General features: G+C 51.2%; 1 protein-coding gene across 2 annotated transcripts in view; it reads right to left on the bottom strand.

The window, feature by feature from the left end:
• Positions 1-18,923, bottom strand: part of wdr74 (WD repeat domain 74) — a 31,921-nt gene that overhangs the window by 5,288 nt on the left and 7,710 nt on the right. For both annotated transcript variants that reach the window (XM_069893844.1, XM_069893845.1), the window contains exons 3-8: positions 12,594-12,715; positions 5,894-5,954; positions 4,938-5,081; positions 3,928-4,029; positions 2,669-2,766; positions 1,590-1,645 (exon numbers count right to left, since the gene is read on the bottom strand). In XM_069893844.1, coding sequence (XP_069749945.1) covers positions 1,590-1,645; positions 2,669-2,766; positions 3,928-4,029; positions 4,938-5,081; positions 5,894-5,954; positions 12,594-12,715 — 583 coding nt within the window. The remainder of the gene's footprint in view (positions 1-1,589; positions 1,646-2,668; positions 2,767-3,927; positions 4,030-4,937; positions 5,082-5,893; positions 5,955-12,593; positions 12,716-18,923) is intronic.

Here is an 18,923-nt window from a genome sequence, read left to right as displayed (position 1 = left end):
TTGGCTCCACAGCTTTTGCAAGAGCTTTGGAGAGTGCCCAAGAGACTTCATTAATGGGTTGTTGTTTACCGAAGGCAACAGATGAAAGATCTTGCTGGACCTCAGATTGTCTGGAAGAGAACTTGCTGTTCTAAGAGGGTCATCCAAGCAGAGAGAGTCAAACAGGCTTTCTCTATGAGAGAGTGAGAGATCACTTCTACAGTTTTATAGCCAGCAGAAGCAACAGGGACTGGAACAGGACAAACTGGAAAGCTTGTGGAAAGCCCAATTTGGAAGATAGCCTGGTCAAAGCCCTTGTGGTTCATGTAAGAGGAGAGGACTGGCTGTCTAATGTTTCATTTGGAATAAGTGAAACAAAAAGGAACTTGGTGGTAACCTAAAAGAAAGAGGTTATCATCTGGAGAACCCTGATGGGGCAAGTTTCGTCAGCAAGACACTGGAGTGGCTGATGGAAGAACGTCAGTTGTGGATGTCCTGGAACAACAAAACTGACGAGAACCTTCCTGAGCGGTAACCATTTATCTTTCAAGCACCAAAGCCTGGTGAATTTTATACATGTTAAATTCTGTGCACAGTATAAGAATTGCCTGCAACCAGTGAACTTGGAGGAATGAGAAGTGAGATTGGACTCTGAATCAAAAAACTTTTCTGACTTCATCATTCCACACATGCACGCTTAGAATTAGAAGGGGGTTAAGTTAGGTTAGTTAAGTTAAAGTGTGATTCTGTTTTCATTTTTAAAGATAATTAAAAGCAACTTTTGTTTAAGTAACCATTTGCCTTGGTGAATATCTATTGCCGCTGGGTTTTGGGGTTCTCTGGGCTCGTAACACCAGTAAATCTTCTTTGTTCTCTCTCAATCTTACTGACATCCTTCCAGTAGTTAGGGGTCCAGAACTGGACAAATTCCAGATTTGGCCTCAAAATAGAGAAATGTAAACAAATTGATTGCAATACAGAGAGAGAGAAAAATCAAGGAAGTGTCCTAAAAAATTTTTAATTTTAATTTAAATTCAGGCATACAGCATGGGAACAGGCCATTTTGGCCCAAGAGCATGTGCTGCCCGATTACACCATTGACCTACAACCTCCAGTTTTTTTTTTAAGGGTGGAAGGTAACCGGAGGCCCCGGAGGAAACTCACGCAGACATGGGGAGAACGTACAAACTCCTTACAAAGAGCGCGGGATTCAAAGCCCAGTCCCAATCGCTGGTGCTGTAAAGGCGCCAACCACTACACCAACCAGGCCCCCTCCTAACTTGGTTTCTCTCCAACCGATGACATCAAAATGCATTTAAAATATTTCATGATTTCGGTCTGTGACCCCTGTTCAGAGTGGCAGTTCAAGAGCTTATTGCTCAGGAAGACTTAACAGAGGATGGAGTAACCGGAGGCCCCAGTGGGTTCATGGAGAAGGCATGGAATCAAGGTCCAGGCCGACCCGGAGACACATTCACCCCAGATGCAAGGGAAGAAATATTCAGCCGTTCCTAATCCGTTTAGAACAGAGATGAGGGCTGAATGGTCTCCCAGGATTCTTCAGACCCACCCAACTGCTAAGGTTCTGGGGACGAGGAGAAAACACCCACCTTTCCTGAGGTCCAGGACAGCCAGCTCCCCGTGTGTGTTACCCACAACAACTGAACTGCGGGAGAAGTAAAAGTAAAGGATTCAGTGATGGTGGCAGGGGGTACATGAGAAGGGTGGTGGGGGGGGGGTGGGTGTGAATGGAGAGGTGAGAGGGGTTATGGGAGAGGGGGTGAGGGAAGGGGATAAAGGTTCAGGAGGAGAGGGAGAGAGGGACAGGGGAAGGGTGACTGGACTGGCGAGGGGAGGGATGAGGGGAAAGGGTGAGAGAGGGGGAAGGAGAGGAAGTGGAGGGGAGAAGAAGTATGGTGAGGGAAAAGAGGGCAAGGGGAGAGGGGGGTGAGGGGAGGGGGCGAGGGGAGGGGGCGAGGGGAGGGGAGTGAGGGCGAGGGGAGAGTGGGCGAAGGGAGGTAAGATTGGGAGAGGGGTGAGGAGAGGAGGAGGATGGGGAAAGGAGGAGGGGGAAAGGGGGCAAGGAAGCAGAGGGGTCGTGGAGATGAGGGGCGAGGGGAGATGAGATTGAGGGGAGAGGGGGCACGGGGGCAAGGGGATGTGAGAGATGAGGAGCGAGGGAAGATGAGGTGTGAGGCGAGGGGAGGAGAGAGGTTGGCAAGGGGGAGCAAGGACCAAGGAGAGGGGGAAAAGTTGGAGAGTGGAGTAAAGGGGGCGTGGAGAGTGGGGTGCTGGGGGATGGGGGGAGGGTGAGTGGCGATGGGAGGGGATAGGTGGAGAGGGTATGAAGATGAGGGGTTAGGGGAGGCGAGGGAAGAGGGGGGCCAAGGGAAGGGAGATGAAGCGAGGGGAGACATGGGGCAAGGGGAGTGGAGAGCGGGTCCAGGGCAGAGATTGGGCAAGGAGAGAAAGGCTGTGGGGCCAGAGGGCAGAGAGGTCAAAGGGCGATAGGGTGAAAGTCATCTTTTCCCCTCAGGCTATCCCCATCCACACCAAGGAAGGTGGTCGCAGGGACTGACCCAGCAGTATCACTGGTTCGTGGGAAGATCTGGGGGAAGAACATAGATGGCGGGAGTGAACAGTCTCACAGCGACAGCAGGGAGAGAGACAGAGTGCTGCATCAACTCACTTGGCATCCGACATCAGTGAGAGGGCAGTCAATGGATACTCGCCATAGGTCATCTGCAAAACCGGGCGGCGCTGAGTGTTGGGGTCATACACCCGAACCTGTAGGCAGGAGAACAACACTGTACATCAGGGTCTGTTGGGGACGGGTCTGTCACTGATTAACACCAGGGTACAGTACTGTGGGGACAGGTCTGTCCCTGTGTAACTCTGGGATACAGTACCGGTGGCGACAGGTCTGTCACTGTATAACACTGGGGGACTGTGCCGATGGGGACAGGTCTCTCTCTGTAGTAACACTGGGGTACAGTACTGGTGGGGATGGGTCTGTCACTGTATAACACTGGGATACAGTACTGGTGGGGATGGGTCTTTCACTGTATAACACTGGGATACAGTACTGGTGAGGACAGGTTGTCACTGTGTAACACTGGGGTACAGTACTGGTGGGGAAGGGTCTGTCACTGTGTAACACTGGGGGACTGTACTGGTGAGGACAGGTCTATCACTGTATAACACTGCAGTACAGTACTGGTGGGGACAGGTCTATCACTGTATAACACTGCAGTACAGTACTGGTGGGGATTGGTCTTTCACTGTGTAACTCTGGGGTACAGTACTGGTGGGGACGGGTCTGTCCGTGTGTAACACTGGGGGACTGTACTGGTGAGGACAGGTCTGTCACTGTATAACACTGGGGTACATTACTGGAGGGGACGGGTCTGTCCGTGTGTAACACTGGGGGACTGTACTGGTGAGGACAGGTCTGTCACTGTATAACACTGGGGTACATTACTGGAGGGGACGGGTCTGTAACCGGGGTGTGGGGATGGGTCTGTAACTGGGATGTGCGGACTTGTCTGTAACTGGGATGTGGGGGGCAGGTCTGTAACTGGGATGTGGGGGCAGGTCCGTAATTGGGGTGAGGGGACGGGTCTGTAACTGGGGTGTGGAACAGGTCTGTAACTGGTGTGTGGGGATGTGTCTGTAACCATGGTGGGGGAGGGGACTGTAAACGGGGCGTGGGGATGGGTCTGTAACCATGGTGGGGGAGGGGACTGTAAACGGGGCATGGGGATGGGTCTGTAACCGGGATGTGTGGACGGGTCTGTAACCGTGGTGAGGGGACCGGTCTGTAACTGGGGTGTGGGAACGGGTCTGTAACCGGGGTGCGGGGACGTGTCTGTAACCGGGGTGAGGGGACAGGTCTATTACCGCGGTAGGGAGCTGCTGTGGTTGCCTGGTGCAGAGTACTGTACGTACTTGGCTATATCCTGTGCAGGTGACGATTTTGTCAGAAGCTGGGATGAACTGCACGTCTCTCACCCAAACCGGGACACGCAGGTCCAACCAATCGTTGCGCACCTTGAAGACAGCAGGTCACATGGATCAGAGGATGCAGAGAGGACGGGCAGACGTTCACGTCCCAGACATCACATCACAATCATGAGCACGCATCTGTGCGTGTTCACATGCTAGGATGCGGACACGTGTGTGTCTGTGCATGGGTCTGTGAGTGCCTCTCTGTGTATGTCTGTCCGCATGTCTTGTGTGTCCGTGTGTCTGTCTGTGCGCACTTGTCCCTCATGTCTGTGAGTGTGTCTGCACATCTGTCCGTGGGAAGGGAAGGGGAGATGGGGTGGAGGGGGAAGGGAAGAGGTGATGGGGGTAAGGGAAGGGGGGATGATGCAGAAGGGAAGGGGGATGGCAGGAAGGGAAGGGGGATGACAGGAAAGGGAATGGGTTGGGGAAAGGAAGAGGGAAGGGGGATGGGGAATGGAGGAAGGGTGCGGGAAGGTAAGTGGGATGGGGAATGGGGAAGGTAAGGGGAAGGGGGATGGGGAATGGGAGAAGGGTGATGGTGAAGGTAAAGGTGGTGGGGAATGGGGGAAAGGGGATGGGGAAGGGAAAGGGGATGAGGAAGGGGATGGAGGAAGGTAAGGGGATGAGGGTAAGGGAATGGGGAAAGGAAGGGGGAATGGGGGAAGGGAAAAGGGGATGGGGAAGGGAAAGGGAATGGTGGGAAGGGAAGGGGATGGAGGAAGGTGGGGGTGATGGGGAAGGGAAGGGAAGGGATGGTGGGAAGGGATGGGAAAGGTAGGGGAATGAAGGGATGGGGAAATGACAAGGAAATGGGAAAGGGAAGGGGGAATGGGGGAAGGGAAGGGGGAAGGTAGGGGGATATGGGAAAAGGTAGGGGGGATGAGGGGAAAGGGTAGGAGTTGGGAAAATGAAGAAATGGAAAAGGGAAGGGGGATGGGGGAAAAACTTACGTTTTTGGCGGTGAACACGGGGCCCTGGGACACCTGCACATCCCACACCTTCAGCTCGTTCTCCTTCCCTCCGGTAGCAACCCGCTCCATCCTGTCGGACTGCTGCCGCATCCTACAGACCCCGGGCCCCACTTGCAGCTCTGCCTGTGGGGGGGGGGGGGGGGTGGTGACATAGTCTGTGAGCTCCCCACTCCAGCCCCCTCCATGCTCAGGGCACTAAGATAGACCCCCAATCCCCATCCCCAGCTCCCTATCATCCCCGCCCCCTAACCATGTCCCCCATCACCCCCACACAAACCTGTCACCCACATGGCCCTCCACGTCACCCCCATCCCTCCTCAGCCTCCCATTCCCACCAAATGCTGGCCCACCCTCCTGCCCTCCATCACCCCTCTCCCATCCAGTCGCCCTCCCGGCTCTTCACCCTGATGCCCTTCTCTGCCCCCACGCCCCTTTGCCCTGCCCCCACCACTCTTTTCCTGTCTCCCATCATCTCCCTCACATTCCCTCCAATGCCCCAACACCCCCTCCCCCCAGCACCGTTTTCCCTCCCCTACCCCACCATTCATCACCCCTTCCCTTGCTCCCCTCCACCTCTTCCCCCACACCCCCATCCTCCTCAGCTCATGGACCCCCCTCCTTTTCTGCCCTCCACTGCCCCTGCCCTGACCTCTCAGGGGGATGAATTTACCTCATCACCCCCCTCATCTCTCCAAAGCTCCACCCACACATTCCTCGTTCACATCTTGTCCCCACCTCCACCTCTCCGCGCCAGCACGTCCCCATACCCCCCCAACCAGACAAAACACCCCCTCGTCCCCATCAGCTGGACCCACCTTCCCACCCCAGCGGAAGCCCCCTCCCATCTCCTGACCCACAGCCATCCCCCAACCCCAGACTCGCCCACCCTCACACCAAAAAGAACCCCTTTCCCTCGGGGATGGGTTTGCTCTCACGTGATCCGTCTGTTCCTTCCAGACCTTTAGGAGGCCAGATTCCACGCAGGTGATGAGAGAGCTGCAGGAAGGGTTGGAGACTAGCATCAAGAGAAGACAGGTCATCACGGCAGGGGAGAGGGGGATGGGACTGGAGGAACGGGATGTGGGGGGGGGGGGTAAACCCCAGAACCACATTCCCCTCAGTCCCAACACCCCTCTCCTCACCTCGAACCAAAAATAGCCTCAATTCACTATCAGTTCTTTACGAAAGGGAAACCATTCAGTCTCTTTCCAGTGAGGGAAAGATGGGAGATGGACTTGGGGAAAAGGGGTTCAACATTGGTCAAAATTGTGCTCTGATTTATTAATGTCAGATTAATCGGTACCAGACAATTTTATACCTGACCCCGCAAAAATGACACGGTTTCAAATCTGAAACTCCGGACTGGCGTTCCAGGTGTGGAGTAGAGGTTGGACATTCGACCTGGCTCTGCGTGGAAGCAAAGATCCTTTCCATAGGACCTGGCAGAAATGGTGACAAAAATTGTAGAAGTGGATTTCCTGTTGGAACCAGAACTGTATTTATTGATCAATCTTGTGGTTATGGGCACAAAACAATCAAAATATCAAACCCGGTTCTGGGAGAGGGAAATTGCACTAGCGGGAGCCAGGAGATACATCGCTGTTACATGAAAGTCTGACACCCTACCCCCCACTGCTTATTAAGCCCTGGAATATGGTGCCCCCCCCCCCGAAAAGATCACTTCATCTTAGAAAGTAAGTTGACGTGCTTGTTAAAACACAGCCACCTTATTTGAGTCGTACTGGCTTAAGGATATAATTAACTTCCCCAAAACTATAGTTAGGTTTGTAGCGTTGAAGGCCTGACAAGGACTAATTAATGAAGACAGGCTCAAACACCCCTTCTTTGGACAATTGGTTTTAATATTAGCAGTTGGGAGGGGGCTTGAGATTTGGGCAATCATATGAGACCCTGTCATTTTAAAATGCTATTTATATGATGTAGTGTTTGATACGAGCCTTGGAAATATTAAATACTTAAAAATAAGTTTCTTCCCACCTTTAGTCTGGTATCCATACACTGTACCTGTGGTGATACAAATACGTGTGGATGTGACTGTCAATGGGCAGCTGGCCTGTCCCCCACTGGTGACTCACTCCCTGGTAACTCCTCCCCTTGTGATCCATGGAATAAAGGCCGACCTCCCCCCTCCCTGCCCTCAGTCGAGCTTATCATTCCTCCCTCTACGGTTTTGGACCCATTGATAGAGGGTATCAGTGCCTTGTTATAATCTTTCAGGTTTATAGTCAGAGTGCATCATATATAACCCTGTGGACGCGGCAGAATTACCACTAACTGGTAGTGTAAAAAACAATGTACACAGCATGAACAAGTAAACAAATAAAGAACTGTACACAACTGACAGAGAATCAGGATTTATTGTCAAGAACAAGTCACGAAATTCAAGCATCAGCTCAAACCTTCATATAAACACCACCTTACAACAATAAATGAAAAAACTGCACGAAAAGTCACGGTAAGGCAGTGGCTTTGGTTCATTGATCATTCAGGAATCGGATGACAGCGGGGAAGAAGCAAGTCAGAGTCCTTAAATGAGTCCATGATTGAGGGATCTGATGATGGAGGAGGTGCAGCCGTTCCTGAACCTGGTGGTGCGAGTCTTGTGGCAGCAGCGAGAACAGAGCGTGTGCTGGGTGGTGAGGGGCTTTGATGATCGTTGCTGCTCTCCGACAGCAGTGTTCCCCTGTTCTCGATGGTGGGGTGGGTTTTGCCTGTGCCCACTACTTTTTGCAGGGCTTTGGTTTCCCCCATACCAGACTGCGATGCAGCTGGTCAGCACTTTCCACCAGACACATTTAGAAGTTTGCCAGGGTTTTCAATGTCATACAAAACATCCGCAAACTCCTATTTACATCTTTGTAACCACGGTGGCACCTCGCTGTTACTCTCCCCTCTGCTGGTTGAAGGACTTCCCCTCAGTCTCAGCCCCTCAGTGCCCAGTAACGGGAGGACCCCGAGAGTTTGGGTCTTCCCCCACGGCGCCCTCGCATTGGCTGCGCCGAGCCTCCATGCATTCCTCAGTGCCCACTCCTGCGGCTTGGAACGTGCCAGTTGGCAGCATTCCCGCATCAACATGTCCGCCCGCTGGAAGACCAGCAGGTTTTGGGCCTGCCAAAGAGCATACTCCTCTGTGTGTTGTTGGTCTTCCAGCAGTTCTGGACGTTTGTCTCTGCGCAAGGCCCTGGGAAGAGCCCGTGGATCGGAGAATCCTCTTGTCCTGCTGGGGATGAACCATGACCCATGCATTCTCCTCCATGCTCTCTCAGCGAATCTGCATTCAGCAAAGATGTGGTGGACTGCCTCTAATCCACCGCAGTCATCTCGGAGACAACAAAAGTGCCAGAGAATCAGGTGGCATGGTTAGCGCAACGGTTCGAAGCCGGTGCTGTCTGTAAAGAGTCTGTACGTTCTCCCTGTGTCTGTGTGGGTTTCCACACACTGTTCAAAATGTACGGGTGCTGTAGGTTAATCAGGGTATTTGAGGTAGCGGAAGAGCCTGTTACCATGCTGCGTGTCTAAATTTTAATTGTAAATTTAGAAACAGCAGAACCCAGAACAGAGGTAGTAAAGGGGAACCAAGGTTTCGGGCTTGAGCCCTTCATCAGGAATAAGATTTTTAAAAAAAGAGGTAGACAGGCATCTGAGTACAAATGTGAGGGGAGGAGAGAGAAAGGGGCAGGGGAGGAGGGTGGAAGGTCCAGGCGAACGGTGAAGAGGTGGATACAGGTGGGAGGGGAGAAGGGGCAAAAGTTGAGTGACTGCGTGGGGTCATTTTACTGCATCTGCTGCTGCCGACGTGGCCATCTCTTTTACAGGGAGAATCGACTGTTCTGTCGAGCGCCTGCGCTCTGTCCGCCGCAATAGCTGCTACCTCCCAGCGGCAAACCGTTTCAGTTCCACACCTCATTCCCCACCCTGACCACGTCGGCCTACAGCCTCCCGCAAATTGGAGGAACGACCCCTACTATTCCATCCAACTGGATGGCATTAATATCTCCAGGATCCGTTCACCCACCCCTGGCCCCTGGTCTCTCTTTCCCTATCCCTCCGCCTCCTTTCCTCCAGCTCGCCACCCCCTTCTCTTCTCTCTCTTTTCAGAGAGCTACCCTTTCGCCCCCCCCACCCCCAACAGTTTGTTTGGGTGCCTGCTTATATTTTGCTCGCATCTTGATGAAGGGCTCAAGCCCGAAACATTGGTTATGCACCTTTATCTTTGCTACATAAAGTCCACTGTCTGACCTGCTGAGTTTCTCCAGGATTTTGCCTGGATTGGGGAAACAAATCTTATGAGGCAAGGTTAGCAGAACTGGGACTTTTCTCTTTGGAGCGTAGAAGGATGAGAGAAAACGATAGAGGTCGACAAGATTACGAGAAACATAGACAGAGCGGATGGCCAGCGCCTGTTTCCCAGGGCAGCAAACACCAGAGGACGTCTGTACAAAGTGAAGTTTAGGGGAGACATCAGGGGGAGGTTTATTTTACGCAGAGAGTTGTGGGCGGGGATAGGGGTGGAGGCTGAAACATTAGGGGCATTTAAGAGATTCTTAGACAGACACATGGATGAAAGAAAAAGGGACAGCACAACCTTGAGGGCTGAAAGGCCTGTACTGTGCTGTAGTGTTCGATGTTCATTGTGTTTTACTCTCCCCATCACTCCTTTCTCTCCCACCTGTCTCCACCTCTTACCCATTAGCCTGTGCTCCTCCCCACCTTTCTATTAAGTCAGGGTTCTCAACCTTCTTCTTTCCACTCACATCCCACTTTAAGTAACCCCTCTGCCATCACTGCTCTGTGATTAGTAAGGGATTACTTAAGGTGGGATGTGGGTGGGAAGGGAAGCTTGAGAACCACTACTCAAGACCCAATTGTCACTGAAATATTTTGCTTGAGAAAATTTGCCATTGGCCCATTTCCTTTGGAGCTCTGAAACCCTGCATATAATGAGTCCATGAGGGACGATTAAATCAGTGGGTTTCAAACTTTTCCTTCCCTCCCGCAGACCACCTTCAGCAACCCCTTACTAATCACACAGCGCCGATGGCAGAGGGATTACTTGTATATGAGTGTAAAGAGAAAGGATGTGAACCACTGTATTAAGGTGTCTACATTCCCAGCGATGGGCCCAGGTCTGGAACAACAACTGCCCCTCACTTCCCGTCGATGCTGCGTGGCCTGCTGAGTTCCTCCCGCACTTTTGTGTCCCCCCTCTGCTTCTCTCTTTGCAACTTGTTCTCTCCCACAATCCCCCGCTGATACCTTTTGCACAACTGGGAGGGCAGTGGAGGGAGGGGCAGGATTTAAATACCTTACCGTGTGAAAAATGTATGGCCTGAGAGGTCGCTGATGACATGAAGATCGGAGGCATTGTGGACAGCGAGGAAGATTTTCAAAGCTTGCGGAGGGATCTGGACCAACTGGGAGAGTGGACCAAAAAATGGCAGATGGAGTTTAATGCAGGCAATCAAGGTAGGGCCAATCAAGGTAGGATAGTAAATGGTAGGGCACTGAGAAGTGCGGAGGAGCTGAGAGATCTGGGGATACTGGTACATCGTTCCCTGAAGGTGGTGTCGCAGGTTGTAAAGAAAGCTTTTGGCATCTTAGCCTTTATAAATCAAAGTATTGAGTCTGGGAGTTGGGAAGTTGTTTAACACATTGGAGAGGCCAAATATGGAGTATTGTGTGCAGTTCTGGGGCACCAAACTACAGGAAGGATATCAGTAAGATTGAAAGAGGACAGAGAAGATTAACTGGGATGTTGCCGGGTCTTCAGTTTCAGGTAAAGATTAAACAGGCTGGGACTTTATTCCTTGGCGTGTATGAGGGGAGATTTAATCGAGGTTTACAAGATTATGAGAAGTACAGAGTGGATGCGAGTTGGCTCCCTCCATATAGATTGGGTGGAGATAAATATGAGAGGCTATAGTTTTACGCTGAAAGGGGGATCATTAGGGGGAGGTTCTTCACTCAGAGAGGGGTGGGAGTGTGGAATGAGCTGCCACATGACATGGTGGGTTTGGGCTCGATCATGTGTTTTAAGAATAAATTGGATGGGAGAGGTTTGGAGGTGATGATGGTTGACATGGACTAAAGGGGCCAAATGGCCTGTTTTCGGTGCTATAGCCTTCTATGGAAGGATGTGTGGGGCAGCAATTAAATAACCTACCGCAGTGGCTCTCAACCCTTATCGGTCGAAGGCCCACCAGGCATCCGGCCTAATGTGGCATGGCCCACTTGTGTCAATGACTGAGCAATGTTTTCAAGTCAAAGGCAGTTCTGTAAGAAACACAGCTTTATCTCATTTAAAGTACTTTATTTAACATTTTGAAAGAACTAAAGAATACACTGAACATTAAAAACTCCCAATCAAAGCTCGAGCCACGGTAATGAGACCCTCTGCTCTTGACGTTTCTTTACCACACCCTTGGTTCTGTTGTAGATGATGCACACCCAAGGCCTGCCTCCACTCCCGTGAGGTTTTGTGCCTTTGCCTTCAACATCGGCAATATCGAAAAGCCGGATTCACAAAGATAAGTGGTTGGGAAGGGTAGGATCCTTGGAAGACTTGCCCTCGCGTTGAACTATCCGTCGCCTTTGGCCAAATCTCAGAAGCAGACAAAGTCTCAAACATGTCTCTACGTCCAGAATAGTTCTGAAAGTCCAGGAGTTCATCATCGGGGACGAGAAGGTTGGAGGTGGTGGGGGGGGAGGGGGGGGGGGTGGAAATTCCTCGCCAGTGCCAGTCCTTCTCAGCTGATTTCTGGGAAGTCGTGCAGGAATTCTTGTCGCAGGCAGCCAAGAAGCAAGGCCTTGCCCACTGCAACATAAGCATAAGCACCCAGATGACCTCTGTAGCCATCCCACTCGAGGTCACCCGAGACGTGACCTCAGACCCGCCTCGACCTCAGTGGGTTTGGAAGCTTTCGTGGCCCTCCAGTGGCCCACTGGTCGGGAACCACCAATCAGCCGTGAGCGCACTGAGAGGCAGAGCAGGCTCGATGGGCCGGGTGGTTGACCCCTTAACCCATTTCCTATGAGAAAAATATTGTGTGTGCTTGCACTGTAGTCCAGAGAAAGGTTGATTCATCCAGTCGCGTCAGTACAGTTGGATGGTGTCGGAACCGGGATGCAAGAAGGTGCCAAGGATGCTGGAAGCTTCCGGATCGTGCCAGAGGTTTGGATCTGGAGCTCAGGTCACCGATGGTTTGGACGGGAGTCTGTGTGGGTGGTGAACTGGAGGCGAATTCTCGGACACTGCTTCTCTTTCTCTGACTGTATAGGGCGCCGGGCAATTTCTACCGATGGTGAATCTGTCTGCCTTACGGAGGGCTCAAGTCAACTTTATGTAATAAATACACACCCGCTTTATTACATGACAATAAACAAATCTTGAACCTTGAACTTGAATCTAACCCACCCCCCTCCCCCATTCCTGATCCCAGCCATGCACAGTCCCACAGTCTGGAACATGAGCTGATGCTCTGGAGGAGAAAGGGAGTTAGACGTTGGACCATCAGAATCCTTGAACGAGCAGACTCCCTGACATTCAGCTTCCCCCGGTTTATGAATTAGTTGCTACCCCCTCCCATATGCGTCTCCTCGACCCAGGTCCCTCACCTGTCGTACGTGGCCAGGCCCCGGAAAGGCCCTTCCCCTCTGGAACAATCCCGGAATTCTGTGAACTTCTCCTTTTCCGTGCTAAATACTTTCACTGTGCCATTCAAACAGCCCAGCAGCACCTGAAGGGGATGGCAGAGACGATCAGCAGGCATGCAGGGGAAAAGGGGGAGAGGGATGTCTCTCACTCAGCCCCTAACAAGGGGTGGAAATGGAGGGATGGGGGTGGAAGCAGCAGGGCGGTCACAGAGAGGCGGGGGAGACAAGAGGGGCGAACACAGAGGGGCAGGGATACAGAGGGTGGGGAAGACAGAGGGGCGGGGGAGACAAAAGTAGCAGACAGACAAGAGGGACGGACACAGAGGGGCAGGGGAGACAAGGGGGGCAGACACAGAGGGGCGGGAAGACGAGGGGCGGACACAGAGGGGCAGGGAGACAAGAGGGGCGGACACAGGGGTGGGAGAGACAGAGGGGCAGGAGAGACAGAGGGGCAGGAGAGACAGAGGGGCAGGAGAGACAGAGGGGCAGACACAGTGGGGGGGGGTGAGACAGAAGGGTGAACACAGAGTGAGCTCCAGTGATGGAGGGTGGGACCAGGGGAGAGCTGTCTAAAGTACATTGTTCTCCATCATCAGGAGTCCTTCAGATTGGATGTTAAACCACATGAAAAGTCTCACAGCCTAGAGCAGGCACGATTAGCCCAGTGGGTAACGTGACACTGTCACAGCGTCAATGACCCTGGTTCCAATCCAGCACTGTCTGTAAGGAGTTTGTACAGCTCCCAATCTCCAAAACCATACCGGGATTAATTGGGTTAATTGGGTGGCACCGGCTCACGGATTGGAAGGGTCTGTTACCTTGCTGTATGTATAAAAATCAGCACAGTACAGGCCCTTCGGCCCACAAAGTTGTGCTGACCTCTATAAACCCATTCACAATCTAAATCTTCCCTACTTCACACCCTTAACCGTTTTCATGCCTATTGTACCAGCCTCCACCCCCAGCAACACATTCCAGGTACTCACTGCTCTTGATGTATAAACTGATCCCTGACGTTTCCCCTCACCATATATCCCTGCCATTTGCTCTTGTCTGCCCTATCTTTTCCCAGTCTTGTAGTCCTCTCATCCTTCTCCACTCCACAGAGGAAAGCCCCACCTCAGTTAACCTAGTTTTCGAAGACCAGGTAACATCCCAATAAATCGTCTCTGCACCCTCTCCAAAGCTCCCGCGTCCTTCAGCCTGACGTTATTACGGCACCAGCGATCCAGGCTCAAATCTGCCCACCAGCTGTGAGTTTGTACATTCTCCCCGTGACCTCTGGATGCTCCGGTTTCCCCCCCACCCCCCAGGCTCTGAAGACAGATGGGGAGGGTAGGTTGGGGCTAGTAAGGTTGATGGCCACACGGGTTGAATCTAGGTGCCACCGGCTCGAGGGCAGGAAGGACCTGCTGGCGCGCAGTGTCTCCAAAGCAGAATTGAGGCGAAATGGGAGTGTCTCATCAGGTGTGCAAGCACAACCTGCAGATGCATGGAGATTCTTACCAGCTGCAGTCAGTCAGGTTCACAAGATGCCCCAACTGTAACAGTGTAAATCAAATCACTGCAATGTGCCAGGGCGGGCAAAGAGAAAATAAACAGGCAAGTATCTGGACAATGAGGAACCTTTGCATGTATTTTATGGATTTTGAGCTACTGATCACAAGAATCACCTTAACATTTTCCTATCACGTGCCCCTTTATAGATATACCATAAATATGCGTGTATAATTTGAAAATTTTGGACCAAAATTCGAGCTTAAAGTAGGGGGTTGCATTACACATGAGGTTATTATTTTAACAATCTTTTCTGCCAGGTTTAACAATCAGTAAGATTATCAGCAGCTGCCTACATTGACTGATTTACCACATGGTTTTGTTTACATTGGTGATACATGGTCACATGAATCCAAGATTTTTTTAAAAGACACCACTTAACTACAAATGGAACTACATAAGTAGAAACTCATAACAAATCCATCAACCTTTGAAGTACATGATAAAGAGAGGTAATGACATAAATGTTGCTTATATAAATGGGAAAATAACAGTTATTCTAGATACGCGTACTTTGCTGTTGCTCTAACTTTTTTACATGATGGATTCTCCTGGAATGAAGAGAAAACGCAGCACTTACGATGCATCATTTAAACTGAAAGTGATCAAGAATGCAGAAAGCAATAACAACGGTGCAGCCTCCAGAGAATTCAGCTTTGGAGGAAGCAGAAATCAGAGACAGCTGAGCTGCCCACGACCAAATGTGCTCGTAGGGGAAAGCAGGCTCTGTATCCAGATCTGGAGAAGGCACTGGTTGACTGGGTAGAAAGGTGGAGAAAGGATGGCTACGTCACCACCTGTTTCCATATCCAGCTTCAAGCTAGGAAACTGCAGAAAGATCGTAGATATGGAGCAAGTGGCACATTCAAGGTGTCAAATGGTAGGTGTCAGAGGTTTATGAAGAGGCACTCCCTGGCCACACGACAGAGAACCAAGATATCACAGAAGCTTCCCAGTGACATAGATGACAAGATAATTAGGTTTCACAAATTTGTGATTAAGTTAAGGAAGGAGCATGGGACACATGAAAAGATCAACAGAAAAGAATGGGAAGTGCTTTTTGGAGCACCTGATAATGATGAGTCTGATTTTGAATGATTTAAAAATAAATAATGTTTTTCTTTTTATTTACGTCTATATTTTGAACGATAAATTGATTATGTTTACTATGATAATTTTGTAATTTCATTCAGCACACACCATTTTTCTCCCACAATGCAGTGCGGTAATGGCGGCCACCATTCGAAACAACCTGTCAAAGTGGCACTTCCATGATGATTTTGGGCCAATAAAAAGGTGGGGTCGTATTATACTCGGGGGTAAAATTTTCTCCCTTCTCCCCCTCAAAAATGGGGGCCACATTATACTTGAAACACATTATACACGCATATTTACGGTAACCCATTTTTGTGATTTCCTGTCCTATGTGAAGTCTGCTTCAAGCGCACAAAACCGGGAACGTGTCGTTGCATCCGCCCTTGGATCCGCCCTTGCCCTGCTGATCTTGGTGACCAAGGTTTCGCCAGGACGTTGGAAAAGTGGTATCGGGGGCCAACTGGAATCCCTCGGTGCGGGCCGACTATTGTTGGACACGGACGCGAGACGCATCAGCCGCTGAGCAAACGAAAATCGGCGGCAAAACGTTTTGAGGTCAGTTGAACTGACGCGGTGTGTCAGAGTCACGATGCAATCAAACACACTGAATTCAATGATACTGATACTGCAAATCTGAAACCATCTTTGTGTTCAGCCTGATGTTGTCTATCAGAAAGCCCAATTTCAGACAGCAGACAGAAATCTACAACACAGTACAGGCCACCTTTGCCCTAGTGTTGTGCCAATCTAATAACCTACTCTAACAACTGCCTAGAATTTCCTGACTGCAAGACTCTCCACTTTTCTCAGTTCCTCGTAACTATTGAATGGTCCTTTAAAAGATCCTGTTGCACCCACCACTCTCTGTGCGAAGAACTCTATTGTCATGTAGCGGCCCGTGCACGGAGACACGGACCGGCCCACAAAATGGCCGATGAACGCGCGATCCTTGGTGGGGGGGGGGGGGGGGTGACACCAGCCGTCATCTGCCAGTGCCTTGATGTCAGCGCCTAGGACCCCGTATAAGCACAACGGACAGAGCAATAAACCAGTCTCATTTCCCAAGGCTTTGTTGTTCATCTCTGCGCCCGCGTAGCGCGAACACTACAATGCAATAGCACAGAACACGTATTACACAAAATTGCCTCCCGCACTCACCCAGCACCATCACGGGCATCAGGCTTCACTCCATTAAGGACAGCAACAAGAGGCGGGGTCTCAAGAAACCAGTCTCTAACCTCAAGGACCCCCACCCCCCTCTCCTCCAGGAAGGAGGTTCAGGAGCCTGAAGGCGAGTACCCAATGGTACAAAAACAGCTTCTTCCCCTCCGCCATCAGATTTCTGCGAACCACAGACTCCACCTCACTTCCTCTCTTCTTTGTGCATTAATTTATATTTTATTAAAAATGTAACTTACAGCAATTTCTGCAGCTGGGACACTGCCGCAAAACAACAAATTTTGTGAGACCTGTGCATTACAGTAAGTTCCGGTTCTGTCCAGAATGTGGGTGGATCCACACTTGGGGGCTTTTTGCACGGTTCAGCTCACTGGGCCGTGGAAAACACAGACAATTCAGCTGCGAAGATAAATTCACAAGGCTTGAATGATAAGGAGAGGCTGGGACGTTTCTCCCTGCAGTGTGGGAGGCCTTATCCAGGTTTACAAAACCGTGAGGGATGTGGATAAGGTGGAATTTCACGGTTGTTTTCCCCAGAGCAGGCAAAGCGAAGAGGGCACAATTTAAGGTGGGATGGAGAAGTATTTAAAAGGAGACTAGGGGCTCCTCCTTCACACAGAAAGGGGTGGAATGAGCTGACAGAGGAAGTGGTAGAAATGTTATGCTCGACAGACATTTGGACAGCGATGAGAAAGTCAGGTTATGTTTATTGTCATCTAATTGCACACGTACACCTTGACGAAACAGTGTTCTCCAGTCCTCGGTGCAACACATGCAGACACACCACCAGCCGTAACACACAGAGACCAATAATATACAGGAAAAGAATTCAAATATACCAGTGGTTTACTTGAACTTTTTCTTTCCACTCACAGACCACCTTAAGTTACAGTTTCATGAATACGAGAGTCTCGGAGGGTTTGTGTGAGCAGTCCCTTTGCTCGTTCAGCGTTCTCACTGCCAGTAGGAAGAAGCTGTTCCTCATCCTCCTGTATCTCTTCCCCGACGGGAGCAGCTGAAAGAGGCCAAGAAGGTGGTGGGGGGGGGGGGAGGGGTCCTCGATGATTTTGCGCACCCTTTTCAGACAATGATCCTGGTAGATTGATGGGCAAAATGAGCTAAAAGCAGGCTGGCGCCTGGATAAAAAGGTTGGGGGGAGGGAGGAGAAGAGGGGGGATGGGGGGGGGGGGGGAAGGTGTGCAGGAGAAGAGGTAGAGGTCAGAGGTGGGAGGACAGAAGAAGAAAAAGCTGTGGTGACAGGGGTAGGGGTAGCTCTCTGACAGGAGAGAGAAGGAGGGGGGAGCTGTAGGGAAAGAAACAGAGGGATAGGGAAGGAGAGAGATGGGGGAAGGAGGTTTAAGGGACATTGGAGGGGGATGTTAATGTGCCCTGAAGAAATAAGGGGTGCTGTTCCTCTAATTTGAACCAGGCCCTGATCAGGCAGACTCGTCGGTGCGGAGATGGGGTGCGGAATTGAAATGTTTGGCCTTGCTGCAGACAGATTGCAGGTACTCAACAAAATGATCTCCCAGTCTGCGACCAGTCTCCCTGATGCAGAGAAGGCCACAACGAGGGTACCGGATGCAGTAAAGAACAATAAACTCCTGGGTGTTCTGGGGCACTTCACACCGAGGCAACCTTGCGGAAGCCTCACCAGCAGCTGCACTTCATTCGGAGTTTGAGATTCGGCACGTCACCAAAGGTTCCTGCAAATTTCTACAGGTGAACCAGGGCGAGTATTCTGGCTGGCGGCGTCACTTTCTGGACTGAAAAAGGCGAGAGAGTTGCGAACTTGGCCAGTGCCATAACGGGCATTAGTTTCCACTCCATCGAGGACATGTACAAGAAAACACCCTCCATCCTCAAGGACCCCTCACTGCCCAAGCCACGCCCTCTTCTCATCAGGAGGCAAAAGATGAACACCCAGCGACACAAGAACAGCTTTTCCCCCTCCGCCGCTAGAATTCTGAATGGACATTTCGATTCCGTGCCCCCCTCCACCCCCCGGCACTGGCACAACTGTCCATGGCCTCGTGCTGTCAAACCAAGACCACCCGCGAATTGGAGAAGCAACTTCCCGCCTGGGCCCTCTCCAACCGGACGGCGTTAACGTCGACCTCCGGTTTCTGCTGGCCCACACCCCGTACTCCCTCTCTTCCCCATCCCTCTGCCCCCTTCCCTCTCCATTCATAGAGGCATCCCTCCCCCTGTTTGCTGTCCTCCCCCCCACCCCATCCACCTATTACCTCCAGTCTGTGGGCCTGTGCTCCTCCCCTGCCATTTTGTTCGAGCGCCTGCTGACATCTTGTCGCACCTGGACAAAGGGCTCAAGCCCGAAATATTGGTGATGTATCTTTATCTTTGCTAATATAAAGTCCGCTGTTTGAATGGCTGAGTTTCTCCGGCGTTGTGCGTTTACTTTATGGCAATAAATTCTGTTTCTGAAATGACAGCTGGACG

The sequence above is a fragment of the Narcine bancroftii genome, chromosome 8 (assembly GCF_036971445.1).
Source record: "Narcine bancroftii isolate sNarBan1 chromosome 8, sNarBan1.hap1, whole genome shotgun sequence".
Classification (NCBI taxonomy): domain Eukaryota; kingdom Metazoa; phylum Chordata; class Chondrichthyes; order Torpediniformes; family Narcinidae; genus Narcine; species Narcine bancroftii.
The sequence above is the reverse complement of the archived record's forward strand: the minus strand, read 5'-3'. Positions and strand labels throughout refer to the sequence as shown.